Genomic DNA, 18,400 nt, shown 5'->3' on the forward strand with positions numbered 1-18,400 from the left:
ATTCTTTAGAGATTAATAACTTTGTTCTGGCTCTGTGTACAACACAGGTCTCTAGTCACACTAATAATGCATAAACATTTGAACTTAAATAGAAAAAATGAGAAATGCTAGGAACTGGACAAAAATCTTCACTGATGGATTTACTAATACAGTATTTTTAAATTATTTTGGTTAGGCAGTTTTTTAAGGAGAAAAATGTACTTACTGTGATTCACCTGTAAACAGCATGTTTTTACCACAGTAAATGGTTGTGATATTGAAATAATTGTAGGTGATTGTTTCTATTATGTAGAATTCTAGCCCATAAGATTTGACATCCCCCCACCCCAAGGTGTTTTCTAGTTGCTTTAGTGATTTTGTTTAAGGTTCGGAATTTTCTCCATATTTTTCCTGAGTTTTTAATAAGTTAGTACATTATTTTGACACTTGTTAAATAAGACCTTTATTATAGCTTACTTGAATTTAAAATACAACAGTATCAGTAGCCTTGGTCTTTTGCAAATATAATTGCAAAGATGAAAGATTTTCATTAATTTCTGTCTGTGATCCTTATATCATTTGTGTAGGGTGTTTGGTCCACGCTGCCTGTAAATGAGAAGAAATTAAATGCTGCATTCAGATCTGCAAGGAGTGTTATATTAATATTTTCTGTCAGAGAGAGTGGAAAATTTCAAGGTAAGAATAAAAATAATTCGGATATATAAAAAAATCATTTATATTAGCATCTATATTTTATATTTTGATTTGATTCCCTTAGGATTTGCAAGACTTTCTTCAGAATCACATCATGGAGGATCTCCTATACATTGGGTGCTGCCGGCAGGAATGAATGCTAAAATGTTGGGAGGAGTTTTTAAAATTGACTGGATTTGCAGGTAAATTATACATTAGTGGAGATAATAAAATTTGCCCTTGTTTTGAATGGGCTACCAGTTGGCAGTAATGTTAAAACTCCACAGTTTAATTTTAACTTACTCTTTCTGATTATCATTCTTTTTTGTTTGTTTGTTTCATTCCTAGGCTGATTTGGATGCAAAAAATTTAGCAGTGTTAAAGTAAAAATATATCAGTATGTTTTGCTTGTCTTGTTCACTGTCTTCATAAATACATGATGTAAAGGGCAAAGGTTTATTTAGTCGAGAGCTTTATGTATTTCATTTGTTCTCTATATTAGTAATACAGTAGTAAGTTTGTCATGAATTAGACAATTGCTTGATATGTTACCTGGATAGATCTGTATGATTTTAGTGACTTAATTATGTCATTTAGTAACTGGAATAGGAAATTAGTAGTCACTCTTTAACTTGGCTAACATTTTGGAGGTGACTAATTTAGTTGTGAACAACTATTATTTCTTTTTTTTTTTTTTTTTTTACTATTTTACTTATTTATTTGACAGAGAGCAAGAGAGGGGACACAAGCAGGGGGAGTGGGAGAGGGAGAAGCAGGCCTCCCGCTGAGCAGGGAGCCCGATGCGGGGCTCGATCCCAGGACCCTGGGATCATGACCTGAGCCGAAAGCAGACACTCAACGACTGAGCCACCCAGGCGCCCCAGCAACTATTATTTCTTAAGGAAGTTAGCATGTCATGTTTAGTTGGCATTATGATGTTTTGAACTGATGTGATCAAGATTTAAATTTGTTTATTAGAAAAAGACTCATTTTGAGCACCGAGTTATTACCACTATTTTTATGTTCTTACTGAATGATTGTGCAATGTTAAAAAATGATTAAAGAAGTAAATTTATGTGATACAGACTTTATTTAACACTTCATGAAATGGTCAGTGTCCTGTGGAGAACTGCAGAATGGGGCAGAAGGCAGAAAGCTTTTATAGGATAAAGAATAAAGAACAAGGAAGAGACAAATAGAAAATGGTTGGATAGGGCTATGTTGTCAACCTTGTTTGGGATAAAAAGCCCATACTGGGGTGGCTTGGTGTTTGGGGATTGGCTGATTGGATATACTGCATTTCTGGTCGAGCCAAGCACAGGGATACAAAAGTTAAATCTAAGCTTCAGTCTGTTGGCATGGCACCTTGGGCACGAGCAGTTACATCCTGGACCTAGAAAGTTATTTTAACATAAAAAGCTAATTATTTGAGTGAACTTTATAATGACCTGCATACATCTATTGCCTATAAAATTAATTTCAGTAAAAAAAAAAATTACCTGAAACAGACCATATGTATTTTTTGTAAGTTAAAGTTAGCTTAGGTGTTAGATTTTGATGGAGATGGAGAATGAAAAATATTATTCATGTTCTGGAAGACAAACCAGCAGAAGAAGAGCATGGAAACACAAACCATTGGGCTGAGGAGGTGGGAGGGTGGGGGGGGTATGTGAGTGGGATAGGGAGCCACCTTTTTTTATGAAGCAGGTGATAAAGAGAACAAAAGACAAAGATGAACAATAATATGGGCCAGCCTAAGGAGTTTAAACTTTTACTTTCGGGACAGTGAAAGACTATGAAGATACATGGGCAACTGTATAGTTAAAAATAGTGCATTAGGTTGATTGTTGATACTGTTGCAAAAAGCTGTCTGCATGAAAATGTATCATTATTCTTCACACCATCATTACTTTCTATAGGGAAAAATTAGAAGCAAACTAAATTCTTCCATGTAGGAAATTGGTTAAATTATGGTTTGTCACTTAAATGAAGAATTATCCATGTAACAACATGGAAAAACATAACAAATAAAAAAATTACATAATTATAATGTGGGAATGCAGTGTTAAGACCTTAGGTGATATCCCCCTGCTCCATTGCACCCAGGGTTTTAAAATATAAATTTATGGCTGTTCAGAAATTAAGGTTGTAATTAAGTTACACTTAAATTATAATCAAATTAAAATTATAAAATTTCAAAATCCGGTGGCACTTTATAGGGAAAACAAGGTGCTTACTATTTTTTAGCAGAGGTAGACTGAGTGATTTATTTGGATGACTATAACTGTAAAGGCCCAAGAAGTTTGTTAGTCTATGGTTTTATGATTAGAAACATTGGTGTTACTGGAAAATATTTGGAGATGATGTTGCCCTAGGATTAGGAAGCAAATTTTGTTTTGAATGTTACTTGTTCTGTTAATCTTCATTTCCAAATTGTTGATAAGGAAATTTATTTCAGAAGGTGAGCTTAATTTGTTCGTATATTATTGCTTTCCTATTCCTCTTCATTGACTTATTGGCTATTTCATTAACTTGTTTGAAATGCATATACCAACAGAAGAGATACAAACCCAAAAGTTGATCCTACTAACATTTTGTACAAAATTTTGGGTAGTAAAGTTTCTTTATTGTATTTAAGTTTTAGGTTTATCTGGAAAGAATATCCTTTTTTTTTTTTAAAGATTGATTTATTTGAGGGGCGCCTGGGTGGCTCAGTCGTTAAGCGTCTGCCTTTGGCTCAGGTCATGATCCCAGGGTGCTGGGATCGAGCCCGCATCGGGCTCCCTGCTCCACGGGAAGCCTGCTTCTCCCCCTCCCACTCTCCCTGCCTGTGTTCCCTCTCTCTCGCTGTGTCTCTCTCTGTCAAATAAATAAAAATCTTAAAAAAAAAAAAAAATTTATTTGAGAGAGAGAGAGCGTGCACAAGTGGAGCGGGGGGAGAGAGACTCTCAAGTAGACTCTGCGCTGAGCATAGGGGCCGACAAGGGGCTTGATCTCACTACTCTGAGGTCATGACCTGAGCCGAAACCAAGAGTTGGGTGCTTAACTGACTGTTGTGCCACCCTGTGCTCAGAACGAGTTTTTTTTTTTTTTAAGATTATTTATTTGAGAGAGGGAGCACACACACATAAGCAGGGGGAGGGAGGGGTAGAGGGAGAGGGAGAAGCAGGGAGCCCAGACACCAGACTTGATCCCAGGACCCTGAGCCAAAGTCAGATGCTTAACCGCTTAGGCACCCTCTGAAAAAATATTCTTAAATAAAATTATAATTTTAATTTTTTTATATATAGCTTTAATTTTGAAAATACTCATCACTTATGTTCAAGAGTAGTTTTATAATACTTAAGAGTTCTGAGGGGCTTGTAATATTTATTACATTGGTATTTTCCTTGGGGTAAATCTCTTGTACTCTTAAATTTTCATTATAAAATGAGAATTATATTTGACTCAGAGTTAAAAGTATCAAACTTTATAAACAACTAAGGCTTTAATTGCTGTAACTGCTATTAGTATTTTTCTTTTCAGATACAGTAGTTATGATAGACTTATTTAAGCACCCTTTGGATTTAATAATAATTAGACAAAAGTATCTTTGGGTGTGGTGCCTAGATTACTTGCATCAGTAGTATCTGATTGTTAAAATGTAGAATCTTGAGACACACCCCAAACCGATGAATTTCTGATGGCTCAGGTATTTTGTTAGACACACTGAAGTTCACAACCACATGGTGCATGTTAGCAAATAGGAGAGGAGCCACAAAAAGTGACTTAAGTTGTCACTGGGAGTTAGTTCAAAATAAGGCTATATTCTTTGAAATGTCATTCTTCCAGAATTTAATAAACTGATGGTATTTTATGGTCACCCCTTTAATGTCCATTCTAGATAACCCATTTTCTCTTTTCTTTTAGAATTTTTCCATTACTCCTTTTAACTTTTAAGAATCTAACACTATCCAGTACCTAAGAACCTTTGTACAGTTGTATGTTCTTTTGTTAAATTTGCCCCCACTTAACCAGGCTCTTTAAATCAGTGAGTTACTTCCATGTTCTCTAGAGTACTCACAGTAAAGCTAGGGCTTCATCATTACATGTCTGTTCAAAAGGTAATTTTTAGGATGCTTATTCTATAGTTGTGATGATCATAGTCCTGCAGTTTCTCTTAATGTATTCTGAGTCCTGTTTTGCCTAGGGCCTCAAGTTCTTGGTTGAGCTTAATTTGTCAACACAGAAAAATACCTTTAGAATCTAGCTAGTTAGAACCAATGCTACCAAAGAAGATTAACCCCAACTGACTCAACCAGCTCAACGTATGGTTTTATTTTGGACCTTCAGTATGCCATTGCTAATATTTAAATAAAGTGATAACTTTACAGTAATAATTTGTAATTTTCCTATATTTTGGTGGCTTGTAGGTTATTCCTTTCCTATAACTTTTTTAGCTGGCAGTTTAGAGGGATAATCTAAGAAAGTATTAAAGTACAAAGAATTAACTAGAGATTTCCCTCTAGATACTCTAGACTTTGGTATAGGCTTGTTAGTATAGTCTTCTTTTTTTCTTTTAACTTCTGATAGCCTGAAAAGTTTAAAAAAAAAAAAAAAGCATGTGTATATATTTTGTATATGTGTATGTGTATACATTCTTGAACCACTCTTGATTTGTGAAGTAAGATCAATATTACACTAAGAATTCAAGCTTTTTAGTAATACCTAGTGGGCATTTCCGTTCCTCATAGGCCACTTCCCCTGTATGTTCACATCACCATCACCACAGAGCATGCCACCTGTTACTTTGACTTTAGATACACATTTCTTTTTTTCCAAGGTTTAAGGAAGTTATAAAATTTGAGCATTCTATATTCATCTTTAAGAAAATTAGTGTAAGATTAGAATAAATGGTTATGTAGCTTATCCACTGGATCAAGTTACTTGTTTGTGTTTTTTCTTCTCCATTATACCTTTGCACAAGCTCTCTCATTGTTTCAAATGTAACTCTTCCTTAACTCCTAACATTTGGCTTTTCTTGGGTCACTTTTCTTTGAGCATATGCTACTTCCAGGAAGCATTTTTTGATTATTTTCTTTCTTTAAAATAGATATGGCCATCCATATTAAAAACAACAAAACTTGTCTATTTGTGGTACCCATTCTTTTACCAAAATAATTGTGTGTGCTTATTTATTCTTTTTTGATAGCTGTGGAAGAAAATTTGTATGTCTTTGGGCTGAGCAGTTTCATGTATCGTAGATGACAATAAATAGTTCCTTAAAGCATTTATTTAATTTGGCATTACTCACTTTATGCACACATAGATAAAACCTTATCAAATGCTGTTAATTTGATTATTCCTTGACAATTAACATGTCATGTTTACATTCAGCATTGTGCTAGGTTGATAAAGAATATAAAAATATAGGATATCTTTTTTTATGTTGGTGAGACCAAATTGCCCTGTAGCTCAGAGTTTAGAGCCAGGGTTTGTTATATAGGTACTGCACTGTAATGTAAGTGAAGGGCATAATTAATGTGTGCAGATAGATGAATTTCTAAGTAAATATTCATATTGTCAAGAGCCATTCCATGGGTGGTAGGGAATATTGCCTTATTGAAAGGGGGAGAACTGGGATGCCTGGGTGGCTCAGTCAGTTAAGCGTCTGCCTTCGGCTCAGGTCATGATCTCAGGGTCCTTTGATCGAGCCAGAGTCAGGCTCCCTGCTCAGCAGGGTGTCTCCTTATCCCTCTGCTCCCCTCCCCTATGCTCGAACTCACTCTCTCTCAAAGATTTATTTAGAAAAAGGGGGCAGTGACATTTGAATCTGGGAGAGCAGCTCTGAACCAAGGATAGAGAACACTTATTTTAATTTAGTATTAACTGATTAAAGTTCAGCTCTTTTGATTAGTTAATAAAAACAATTTTTTGAGTACACAGAAGCAAGAGATAGCTAAACATTTCATATATCGTTTTGCACACTATTTAGAACAAGTATGAAGTGTAGGTAGTGATACCCTTGTTTATAAGCTGAAGAAACTCGGGCTCAGAGAGAAGTTAAGAGAGAGCTGGGATTTAAACCATGTTCTTAAGCATTATATTAATTAGGTTTTTTTTGAGAACACTGGAGAATGTGGAAAGAACACATCTCTAAAGGGGCTCCTTCCCTGGGGAATAAACGCTACTAGTCTAAGTGATTCTTTAAATTTTAGTCACATTTAAATCAAGATTAATTGCTGAAGTGTAGTTTAAGGTCCCCAAAGATTTCTGCAAAAGAATATAATTGACATTACTTTGTATTTAGGCGTGAATTACCCTTCACTAAGTCAGCTCATCTCACCAATCCTTGGAATGAACATAAACCAGTAAAGATTGGACGTGATGGACAGGTTTGTTGTTTTAATTGATTATTTAAAACACACACATTTAATCCTTTTAGATAGTTTTATCGAAGGGCATTTCTAAGCCATTTTTGAAAGAATTCATGTGATAGATTAAGGGAAAATACTCTTATTTGGAATTCATGATTACTGTGATTTTGACCATTTAGTAAGACCTCCATAAATGTTGAAAGGCATCTTTATATGGTGTTTTCATTAATACAATTAAAACTTTTTGAAGAGAAATTCTGGTCCTGATTTTAAATTGTTTTTCATTTATTATTACTGCACTTTGTATAATTTTCAGAGTGCCATTATAACATTTTCATTCAAGTTTTCTGAATAGAAGGAAGCTGTATGAAAAGTATATGTACCCAGGTTTTCAAGTCTGCAAATTAAAAGTGTGGTGGTTTAAAATAAACCCAAATCTTTGACCCCCATAGTTTCTACACGTAACTTTGAACCACAACTGGTGTGCTTTGATTGCTCATAAATGAAACTGTTGGTAGTTGAAAATAAAAACTCATTTTAAAAAGTCCATACATCAGTATCTCTTTGTAGTTAATCTAATGTATTTTAGTGTATGTCGCAGTTCCTGATTATCAAAGTCGTTGGCACACACTAACATGTTTTTCCTGCGCTGAGTTAAGGTAGATACCCTGTTCTGATATTTTTGTATTTTGCACAAAGAAATTTTCCTTTGTTTGTAGAGGACACTTGTCACAGTTTTAAGCAACTGCATTGGTGTATTAAACTTTGGAGATTCTACACTTTCAGTTTTTACCCTTATATAAGGATAATATCAAAGGAAGTTTTTGGAATCCCATATGATCATCAACCTTGAGAAGGAAGTCTCCAAGTCAGTTTTTGTTCTTGTACTTCAGGAAAATACAACAAGTCTATTGAAAGTTTCTCCTGTTTTCGTCTTGTAAATTGCTACTTTCCTATTCTAGGAAATTGAACTTGAATGTGGAACCCAGCTTTGTCTTCTATTTCCCCCCGATGAAAGTATTGACTTGTATCAGGTCATTCATAAAATGCGTCACAAGAGAAGAATGCATTCTCAGCCCCGATCAAGAGGACGTCCATCCCGTCGAGAACCAGTCCGGGATGTGGGAAGGTTAGAAACGTTCTTTGGACTGATAATAGGCACATGTATCAGAATAACATGATGGAGGAATGTGATTCGTCAAAAGTTTGTCCTGCGGTAAAGAAGAAAGAGAAAATCCTCAAATCAAGCTGCATGGACTAGTTTGTGGCTTCATTGAGGATTTCACATGGTCACCTTGGTCTCAGTCATTTTTGAAGAGGAAAATGGGGATCTTTCCTTATGCAGAAAAAAATTATTTGCTAAAGAGTGATGATAACCAGTTTAAATTAGATAATATTCTGATCATACAATGTATACAATTGAAATGAGGTAGGCCTTTGTTGCTAAGAACAGGCTAGAAAGGAGGAAGAGGAGGAAGTCTTTATTTGCGAAAATTGTTAATATTTTGTAAAAAGCCTTTTCTTTCAGGTGTGTCTCTGGATAAGCCTTATCAGATATGGGACTTTTATAAAGGATCACTAATGTTTTTTCAGAAGATGACGCCTCATTTAGAGGATAAAATATTTTAAGTTATTTTGATATTCAAGAGGAGCATTATTGGGACTGTTTCAAATTTTACCACCGTGATGTGTTAACCCCATTGCCAAATATTCTCTAACATGTACCCAGTGAATTCACACATCTTGCTGAGCTTCTGAAAACAATAGGTTCTTTCCAAAGGGGATCAAGTGGCCCTGGGAGACCCGGCAACAAACCGAAAAGAAGGGCTGTTGCTGTGTCTATTTACAACTTTTCCAGATGCTGGCAGTACCTGTGGACTTAAAGTGTTTTTTAGAGGATCGCCATGGTTATTGATCACTACTTTATGAACTAAGCAGCATTTTCCAGGAAAAGGGGGTTTAACTTGTTACAGAATTGGAGAAGTCTTTGCAAAGGACTGATTTAAGCCCTTCTACCCAACACCTTTCCCTGTGTAGATTTGCATACAGCTAAACCTAAAATATTCTGCTAAAGACTGTTGGATGTATGGTTGATGGGATGAAACCTTTGGTTAAGTTTCCTTTTGGTGGAAACATCCTGTGGTAGGTACAGATAATCCAACAAGAGTCCCCATTTCTTTGAGCTTAAAAAGGACACTGTCGAGTAGGTAGGAGGAAACCTGGCAGAGCCCCCTTATTTTTGGCCTTAAAGGACTGAACACCAAGATGTCTTTTGAAGTTTTAAGCTAAGAGGTTTCCAGTGCAATACAATATATACAAGTGAAGTTTTTACCTCAGTTTTGCAATGGACTGCAAACTATACTTATTACACCACTACACCTTCTCTCAAGCCTGCCAGGGCCTCCATATATGTATGTGGCTTACAGCTTAAAGTCAGTAGTTGGACTACTATATGAACTGTTACTATCATGTTTTATACCGGTCGTAAATGCACTCCCCAAACTACAAGAAAGCGGTATGTTTATTTTTTAAACCAGCTTTTCATTTTCTTAGTCTTATTTATTGTAGATGCAACTGTTTTTATTTTGTTGGGGGGCTTGGGGTTATTGCACTTTGCAGTTTGAGTGAACTTGTGTTGGAAAAGTTAATGAAAGCAGTTGATAAATAGCTGGAAAACTAGTGATGCCAGGTTATTACAGAATTTTTATTTGACATAAAGGGTAAAAAGATATTTATTACCAAAAAAACTTGGAATTTTTGTTTTTATTTTGTGTAGTACTTTATCAAATGCTAAATAAAATGAAGTGTATTTATGGTGTATTACATTAACCATTGAGATTTATGGGAGACCGTAAAGAGCAGCCCTCTGTAGACAGTAAAATTTCACCTTCTAAAGAATATACTTTGAAATTGTTTTATGAACTCTGTTAAAACTGCCCCATTACGTTCCAGTTTTATTTTAAGGCATTGTCTCTAGAAGAAAATTCCCTTAACTCTAAATGTTATTAACTATAGAAATTAGTTTTTCAAAGTATCAAGAGTTTCAAAACTTTCCTGTAAAGTCACTTAGTACGTATCAAATTTTCTGTATGATCATGTGAAAAGCATCATTCTGTGCAAAGCAAAAAGAAATAAGACATTCTTAATTTTGTTTAGACTTCTAATAACTTTGAATATATAGATTTTAGAGTTAACGTGTTGTGTGTAATGATGATAGTTTTTTTTATTTTCTTTTTCACCTGAATGGAGACTTTATTTGGGAAAGTGTTTTGTTAAACCTGATATTTACATTAGTTTGAGGGCCGCTCATTTACTTTTGTTTAGAATACTAAAATTTGATTTACATATTTTGAGCAGACTATTCAAGTTTTTCATCATAGTGTGAGGATTACAGAGAATATCTATTTCCAGCAATACATTCAAGGATTGATTTATAATAATTAGAGGGATTAAAATTTAGAAACTGTTAAGATTTGTTCACCAGAAATTAGGATGTTATTTTAAAGGAAATAATGGGCTATTCTTTGTACTTACTTCTGTCAGAAACTCTTGCATTGCTGTTTGTTCTCCCAGCAGTTTTTGGTTTAATTTCTAATGTGTCTAATTTGTGTAGGCGTCGACCAGAAGATTATGATATTCATAACAGCAGAAAGAAACCAAGGATTGACTATGCCCCTGAGTTTCACCAGAGACCAGGTTAATATTTTATAATCCTGCAGATATTTGACTTAAAATTATGAAACAACAACAACAACACCACAAAAACATTATTATAATCCTATAGTTCTAAAAGTGAGAAAACTTTAGGATGTGACTCCTTAAACCATAGGAAATTATCAGTAGTTGTCACTTAAATTTTTCTACTTTGTGAAGGCTATCTATTTTAGTGTGACTCATTATCATAATCTGTTAATTACCTGATGTTGCTAATTTATAATTATTTCACAATGGAAACTGCACACATGTTTTAAGATTAAAAAGTGGTTAGGGAAAGCAGTAATCTTACACTTTATTATGCTTTTTATTTCCTATTATACTTAATATCTTATGTGGTATATAACTTTAATTAGACACTGAAGTTATACTATATTTTCTAAATAAAAATCTTTTAACATCATGTTTTTAGAGAGGAATGAGAAATAATTTGGTTTTAATCTACACAGCAGCTTTTCAGCTAGTCTTTCCCTTACCAATTAAAAAAGGCAAACTGTATTTAAGAGAAGATACTTATTTAAAACAGTAATACACTTATAAAAATTAGGCAATTTGAAAATTGGTGTTAGTGAGCATTACAGCATTTTTACATAACAAGTGGCTTGATAAACCTTATTCTTTTCCAAAATGGGATATTCCAGAGAGTGAAATTAGTTTTTCCTCAGTAACATGGCCACGCAAATGTTTTTACATTTTAATTTGCTAAGTCCTTACTAAAGAAGGGGAGAAAGAATATTTCTTTTTTCACCATGGTTCTTTCACTTAAAATGTATAATCTTCATTTTTGTGACTTTTGCAGTTTTGTTTTTCTCCCTCTTAAGTTTGCATTTTTTAAAACTATCTGGTTGACTTAGCAAAGCTTGTGTATACCTAAGATGGAAGGTAAACATTTGATTTAAGGAAGTCCTGTTACCACTGTCCTCAAGATAATTCCTCTGCCCTTACTTTCCTTATGGTGCAGCATGAAGAAATTTTCTATCTAGCGAGAATTGGGGTGTGGATTTTAGAAGATTCATATGAAAACCTCTCTAGCAGTTTATAATTCTGTGATATCAGTAAGTTATTTAGTTACTTCCTAGATTATCATGTAATCTGAGAAGAAAATCTGAAAATGGAATAATACAATAATAGCATCACTATATTTCATGGGAAGAATTGAAATGAGTGGTAAGGAAGGTTTAATTATAATGCCATAATAAAAAATATAAATTTGATTTACTAAAATGCTTGATGTTTGAACAGGGTATTTAAAGGATCCACGATACCAGGAAGTAGACAGGTAAGTTGGGTTCACTCTTGCTTAGCTTTAAATTACATTCTTGGAACTAGTTTATGAATTACCTGAATTTAGTTTCACAAATCTTATTCCCAACAGACGATTTTCAGGAGTTCGCCGAGATGTGTTTTTAAATGGGGTAAGTATTTTATTTTATATATTTAATGTTCATAAAACCAGGATCTGATTTACTTTATAGTTCGGGTTTGATTTTTATTATTGACATTAATATTTTTCATTTTAGTCCTACAATGATTATGTGAGGGAATTTCATAACATGGGACCACCACCACCTTGGCAAGGAATGGTTTGTATTCTTTTCTTGCAAATTATTTAATTTCATTCGCAGTTCCATATATTTTGAATGCTTATTTGGAATGTGATTGTTACAGTTACCCATTAAGAGACTTAAAATATAAATCTAAATAGTTGGAGGGCTATTTTTAAAACTAAAGACTAATGAATAATTTGATTTGTGTTAATGCAAGTTTTAAGTGTTATGGTTTACTACTGTAGTGGCTAGTATTGTAAACTGCCTGGGTTCAAATGCCTTCCCTTTTCAACTCTGTGACCTTGGACAAGTTTCTTCTTAGTTTTCCTTATCTGTAAAACTCAGTGGACATTTGTTCATTCTTTGGCTCATCAAATTAATATTTAGTACCCATTCTGTGTAAGGCACTCCGCTTTACGCTGGGTTGGTGAATGAAATGGACATTGTGTCTGTCTTTGTATGGTTTGAAATTTAATGAATATCAGTGTTGACCTCATGGGAGTGTGGGGAAGATAATTTACAAAATATATGTAAAGTTTAGCATAGTGCTTGATCCCAATACTCAGTAAATTCTTTCTAAAATAAGGTTAGGGGCCCCTGGGTGGTGCAGTCGGTTAGGCGTCTGATTCTTTGTTTCTGCTCAGGTCATGAGATCGAGCCCCACATTAGGCTCCATGCTCAGCGTGGAGTCTGCTTGAGATTCTCTCTCCCTCTCCCCCTCCTGCTTGTGCTCTCTATCTCTAAAATAAATAAAATCTTTTAAAAAATTAAGCTAATTAAATCCTGTGCATAATTTTTTTTCTTGTGCATGATTTTTAGTTTTTTTTCTTTCTGTAAGAAAACTGAATATTCTTAGAGTATCTTTTAAGGTATTGAGGATAGCCGAAGCATTAGTTCCTGAGAAATAAAAAACTTGGAAGTTTAAGTAGTTCTTATTATCTTTTTTTTTTTTTTTAAATGCTGCCTGTAATGTGGCCTCTTCATCTGACTTATTTCACTTAAGGTACTGTATACAGATAGATGAATTATAGGATGGCTTTCCTTTAGATTCTGTGAAATTTTTAAAAAGTCAGAATATTATCTTGGCGCTAACTAGGAAAGTAATCTTTGATTTGCCCTTAACTCATTTTATAATGGCATTTAAAAATTCAGTATGTCCTGGAGGTCTTTTTATTTTTTAAGGGTAAATGTTTGCATAATGGTTAATGATTGATCTTAGAGCCAGAATGCCTGATGCTATGTCCCAGATCCACCTTTTTACTAGCAGTGATTTTAAGCAAGTTACTTAACCAGTTGGTGGCTCAGTTTCCTCTTTTGTATACTAGGAATACCAGTACCTATTTCATTGGGTTGCTGTGAGAAATAAGATGTGTGAAGTGCTTAGGACAGTGCCTTGTTCATTGTAAGCACTGTGTAATGGTTTGTTGTGTTCTATTAGTATTTAAAATCTTAAAGGATGTATAACTAGTTCATTATGCACATATTTTCAACAAGCACATAAAGAGGGTATTTTGAAGAACCTTAATGTCAGAGTAAGTGGATCGTACAGATTATTAAATTAATTGTTTGGGATAGGTGGTTTGTATAGGGAAATTCTTTTTTTTTTTTTTTTAAGATTGTATTTATTTGCGAGAGAGAGAATGAGAGACAGCATGAGAGGGAGGAGCAGACTCCCTGCTGAGCAGGGAGCCCGATGTGGGACTCGATCCCGGGACTCCAGGACCATGACCTGAGCTGAAGGCAGTCGCTTAACCAACCGAGCCACACAGGCGCCCTGTATAGGGAAATTCTAAGAATGGTTTATTTGGTAGATGTTTATGGAAGTGGTTTTCTTTTTTTAGGCTCCTTATCCTGGAATGGAACAACCTCCACACCATCCTTACTATCAACACCATGCTCCACCTCCTCAAGCTCATCCCCCTTACTCAGGACATCACCCAGTACCACATGAAGCAAGATACAGAGATAAGCGAGTAGTAAGTGCACGAGAAGGCTCAAGTGTGAGGGAACTACTTTGAATTCTGTTGATAATTTAAATGTGGGGATACTAGATTATGTTGAGTGGTGGACTGTTTCATATTCTTACTGAATGCTGTTTTGAAGTAATTCACAACTTGTTTTAATTAAATATGGCTAATCCCTTTGGATTATTTAAATAGACTGTATTTATTTTCACTGATCAAGCAGACTGCGCAAGTTGAGGCAAGTTCTACTTGTAACTCTTAGCTAATGTCATAAGGATATCATAACTAGGATATTTTCTTTCGGTACAGGGGTCTTCAGTTATAACTAATTATTATTGCAAATAGGTGTTTCTAAGCTTTCTGTATATTCGGACTTAGTTTTCACAGGATAGATGGTGTGTATTAAGTTACTTAACAGGTCATCTCTAGTCTCATTTAGTTATTTGTTTCTCTGCCAGATTTTATCAATTCACCTCCACTGTCTGATTCTTAAGACGATGCTAACAAATGACAAACAGATGTTAAGAAAGGCAGATGAGTAGTTGTCCTTTAGTAATTACTGGTTCTAATAATTTGATATGGTTGATATGGAAAGCTTTTTTTGATAACTTCAAAACAGAATGAATGAAAGGCAATCTCTAGTTGGAGATTTCTTGGGTTTTCATTATACTAGTTAGAGATTGTTTATTAAATGGTTGATACTCTTTTTTTCCCTCTAATAGTACTTTTATTTTTTTAAACTGAAATTGTCTCCTTGTACTTGTTATTATGATTCCTTTGTGTGTAAATTTGATAGTTTTAGAAAGGTAGTTTGGTTGTTAAAGTAGGATGTACAGTTTGGACATCCCCGACCTCCTTCCCGCTGCCGTACTTGACGTGAGTTTTTTGGCTGGGCCAAATAAATATTCTTTATCTTCCTGCTTAGTTGAAGAGCATGCATATTTGAGAGGGCCAGTCAAGAGTAGCCCAGCCTATCTTTGAGATACTTTTATGTTAATTATTTTCTTATTCTCGTAAAGATACTAATTCTTCAAAATCAAGTCATTTTAGGATCTTTAATATTCCGTGAAACAATTTGAGAATCCTAATTGACTAATAGACTTTTTTTTTTTTTTTCAGTCACACAGGAAGAAATACACAGCCTATGTATGATGAAATCTTAGTTGGCTAAGATGAGTTGTGGTGTTTTTTTGTTTTGTTTTGTTTTTGTTTTTTTAAAGACTTATTTATTTCTCAGAGAGAGACAGAATGAGTACAAAAGCAGGGGGAGAGGCAGGCTCCCTGCTGAGCAAGGAGCCTGTTGTGGGACTTGATCCCAGGACCCTGGGATCATGACCTGCGCTGAAGGCAGATGCTTAACCAGCTGAGCCACCCAGGCATCCCAAGTTGTGGTGGTATAAATGATTACATAATTTTCAAAATAGGAATTCTAAGATTCTTTTACTAAAGGGTACTTGTCCTTTTTATGTAATTTTTTGGTTAGTGTATATATTTTATGCTAATATATTCATGTATTCATTGTATGTGAGAGGTAGAGTGGAACTGTGGTTTTGAACCTTACATTCTGAGTATTTGAGCTGACCTTTGAAGAAAGACCAAGTTCAGTTAAGTAAAGGTGAGTTGAGAACCAAGAGTAGAAAGCTAGAGCAGGGAACAAGATTATAAGTAGCCACGGTGACAACTTGGACAGTTGCTCATCTTACCCTCTCTCATCCTCCTCAGCCTTTTATGTATTATTAGATCTGTGTGGAGTAGACTTAACAATCTTACTAAAGTATTTTCTTAAAATCACGTCCTATTTCATAAGTTGTCATTAACTGGTTTAGTTTGAAAGAAAATTTGGAATGTAAGAATTCCTCATTTTACCATAAGAGGGCAGACTTGGGTCAGGTTAGTTTGTAGAATCAAAGAAGGAAAAAAAAGTAGGGTTCACCTATTGCAGAAAAACATTGATGAAACTTAGCATAGTTGGCATCAGCCTTGTATCTGTGATCGTTGTTACTTTGGCCTGAATCTTATTAAAAAAATTAGATGGAAAAGTCATTGAAGTTATATAGCAAACTGCACGAAGTGAGTTTCAACAGGATTTGAATAATTTCTGTTGTTGGTGTCTAGTAAGACATCAAAATCCTTTTTCTAAGCAGTATCAAAATTGCATTTTGTGAATTAATCCATTAGTGTATTTCTCTAGATTTTTTTCTCTACTGTACAGTAATTACAATATAGGGACCATAAATTTCTTTTTTTTTTTGACATACCTAACCCATTTCTTACCTTTTCTAGCATGATTATGACATGAGGGTGGATGATTTCCTTCGTCGCACACAAGCTGTTGTCAGTGGTCGGAGAAGTAGACCCCGTGAAAGAGATCGGGAGCGAGAGCGAGACCGCCCTAGAGATAACAGAAGAGACAGAGAACGAGATAGAGGACGTGATAGAGAAAGAGAAAGAGAGCGATTATGTGACCGGGACAGAGACCGAGGGGAGAGAGGTCGATATAGAAGATAATGCGCTTTTGGAAGCACTGATTGTTTAAAGATAAAAAAATCTTGTATTTTTTTTGTGTGTGTGTGTGTGTTTACAAGTAGTAAATTTATTTTCAGCGGTCTACTTAAAGTTCATTGTGTAGAAGGGTTAATTAAATCCCTCTTTGTTCCAAGCATGCAGTATAATAAGAACTGGAAAAACTCAAATCCTCCAAAAATGCACAGTTGACAGTTTGAGTTGACACTTTTGTTGGAGCAGAATGGAACAGTCCAAGAATGTAGATAATGATTCATTCTCCATAAATGTTCATCTACTTATAGTGTGTTCATCCTAGAGTTATTTTTTGTTTGTTTTCTTTTTTTTGGATCTTGATTGATGACTGCCATGATATTTTGCTTTGATGTGTTTCTAAACGTAGTTGCACACGGTTCAGTAAAAATAATGCTGCTATCAAGTATGCAAATATTGAAGTATGATGGTTTGACAGTATGGCAGTGTTGTAGCAGCCTCTTTGTTTCTCCCTTTCCCTCTTTTTTTAATCTTAAAAAGTCACTTTTTATTTTTTTCAGTCTTCAATGATGAGAGCAATATTAAGAAGACATTGCTATCTAATTTTTAATCTTTTTAAATAAAAAATTCCTATGTTCAGTAGCATGGTTGATGCTGTCATTTAGCCTTCCCCTCCAAACTGTATACATTGGCTTGGAATGTTCACAACTTGCGTGTGTGGCAGCGGAAGATAATTCCCATATTCTACATTGCTACTGTTTTGTATAAAATAAATTGGTAAAGATTGACACTTAACCTGTTGTACTTCTTTCTTGTCTGGATGCAAGTTTGTTTTCTTAGGCATTAGTGGACATAACATAATGCTTTGTGTTTAGGAAGTATAGGAACCCTGGTTCCCCCCCCCTTTTTTTTGCATATTTTGGCAGAAATGATTGTCCTAGGCCAATTATGTTAAAAGCCTAGTTCTATTTCTAATATAAGAACTAATGGTACTTGATGGAATTATGTTGATATTTGGTTAAGTATTTACTCTTTTGATAACATTTTTGGATCTACTCTGGTCACAGGATTGTTTTCTTATTTCGGGTTTTCTGTTGTTTTCATCTTCAATAAGTGGACTATTTTAAAGATGTTTTTCTATTTTACTTTTAAAATATACTTTTAAATTACCTCTTACAGGTACATAGTTTAAGTTATCCATCAATCCTTCCCAATAGTAATAAGCTATATAAAATAAAGGGCCGCACAAGAATATAGTTTATGAAAGACTTTTTTGCATTTCAGTTTCTTGAGTTATACCTGAAATTTTGGCTTTTATTAAGTTGAATATTTAAAACATTTGGGGTATTTAAGTATATGACCACTTTTTTCATGGTGTCCTATTTACCTTGCAGTCTGTACCAAATCATGATCACAATTTTATATTTAATCTGTATTGGTCTGAAAAGGGGAATGCAGGAACTTCACTCTTGAAAGATACTTAAAACTGTCAGTTTACTGCTTTTATATTCTCCCTGGCATTTAGAATATTTTTTCCATGCACTCATAATCAGTAGTTTTATTTACCTGTTTCAAAAATAAAGCCTAAGGATTTATTTTAAATATGTGCAGTGTGGTAGAGAAGAAGGAACATTTCGCTAGGTGATAGGGA

The 18,400-nt window shown here is 34.5% G+C and overlaps 1 protein-coding gene across 4 annotated transcripts in view; it reads left to right on the forward strand.

Annotated features, from left to right (window-relative positions):
• The window catches only part of YTHDC1 (YTH domain containing 1), a 36,126-nt gene extending 18,582 nt beyond the window's left edge, over positions 1 to 17,544 (forward strand). For 2 of the 4 annotated variants that reach the window (XM_032400491.1, XM_032400493.1), the window contains 10 exons: positions 567 to 675; positions 758 to 875; positions 6,962 to 7,046; positions 7,991 to 8,157; positions 10,642 to 10,724; positions 11,985 to 12,021; positions 12,094 to 12,157; positions 12,263 to 12,325; positions 14,131 to 14,265; positions 16,537 to 17,544. In XM_032400491.1, the coding sequence (XP_032256382.1) occupies positions 567 to 675; positions 758 to 875; positions 6,962 to 7,046; positions 7,991 to 8,157; positions 10,642 to 10,724; positions 11,985 to 12,021; positions 12,094 to 12,157; positions 12,263 to 12,325; positions 14,131 to 14,265; positions 16,537 to 16,761 (1,086 nt within the window). In that variant the 3' untranslated portion in view covers positions 16,762 to 17,544. The remainder of the gene's footprint in view (positions 1 to 566; positions 676 to 757; positions 876 to 6,961; positions 7,047 to 7,990; positions 8,158 to 10,641; positions 10,725 to 11,984; positions 12,022 to 12,093; positions 12,158 to 12,262; positions 12,326 to 14,130; positions 14,266 to 16,536) is intronic. The other 2 variants (XM_032400492.1, XM_032400494.1) reach the window with 1 other exon arrangement.
• Positions 17,545 to 18,400: the final 856 nt, after the last annotated feature.

Source organism: Phoca vitulina, unplaced genomic scaffold (assembly GCF_004348235.1).
Source record: "Phoca vitulina isolate PV1807 unplaced genomic scaffold, GSC_HSeal_1.0 scaffold3, whole genome shotgun sequence".
Lineage (NCBI taxonomy): Eukaryota > Metazoa > Chordata > Mammalia > Carnivora > Phocidae > Phoca > Phoca vitulina.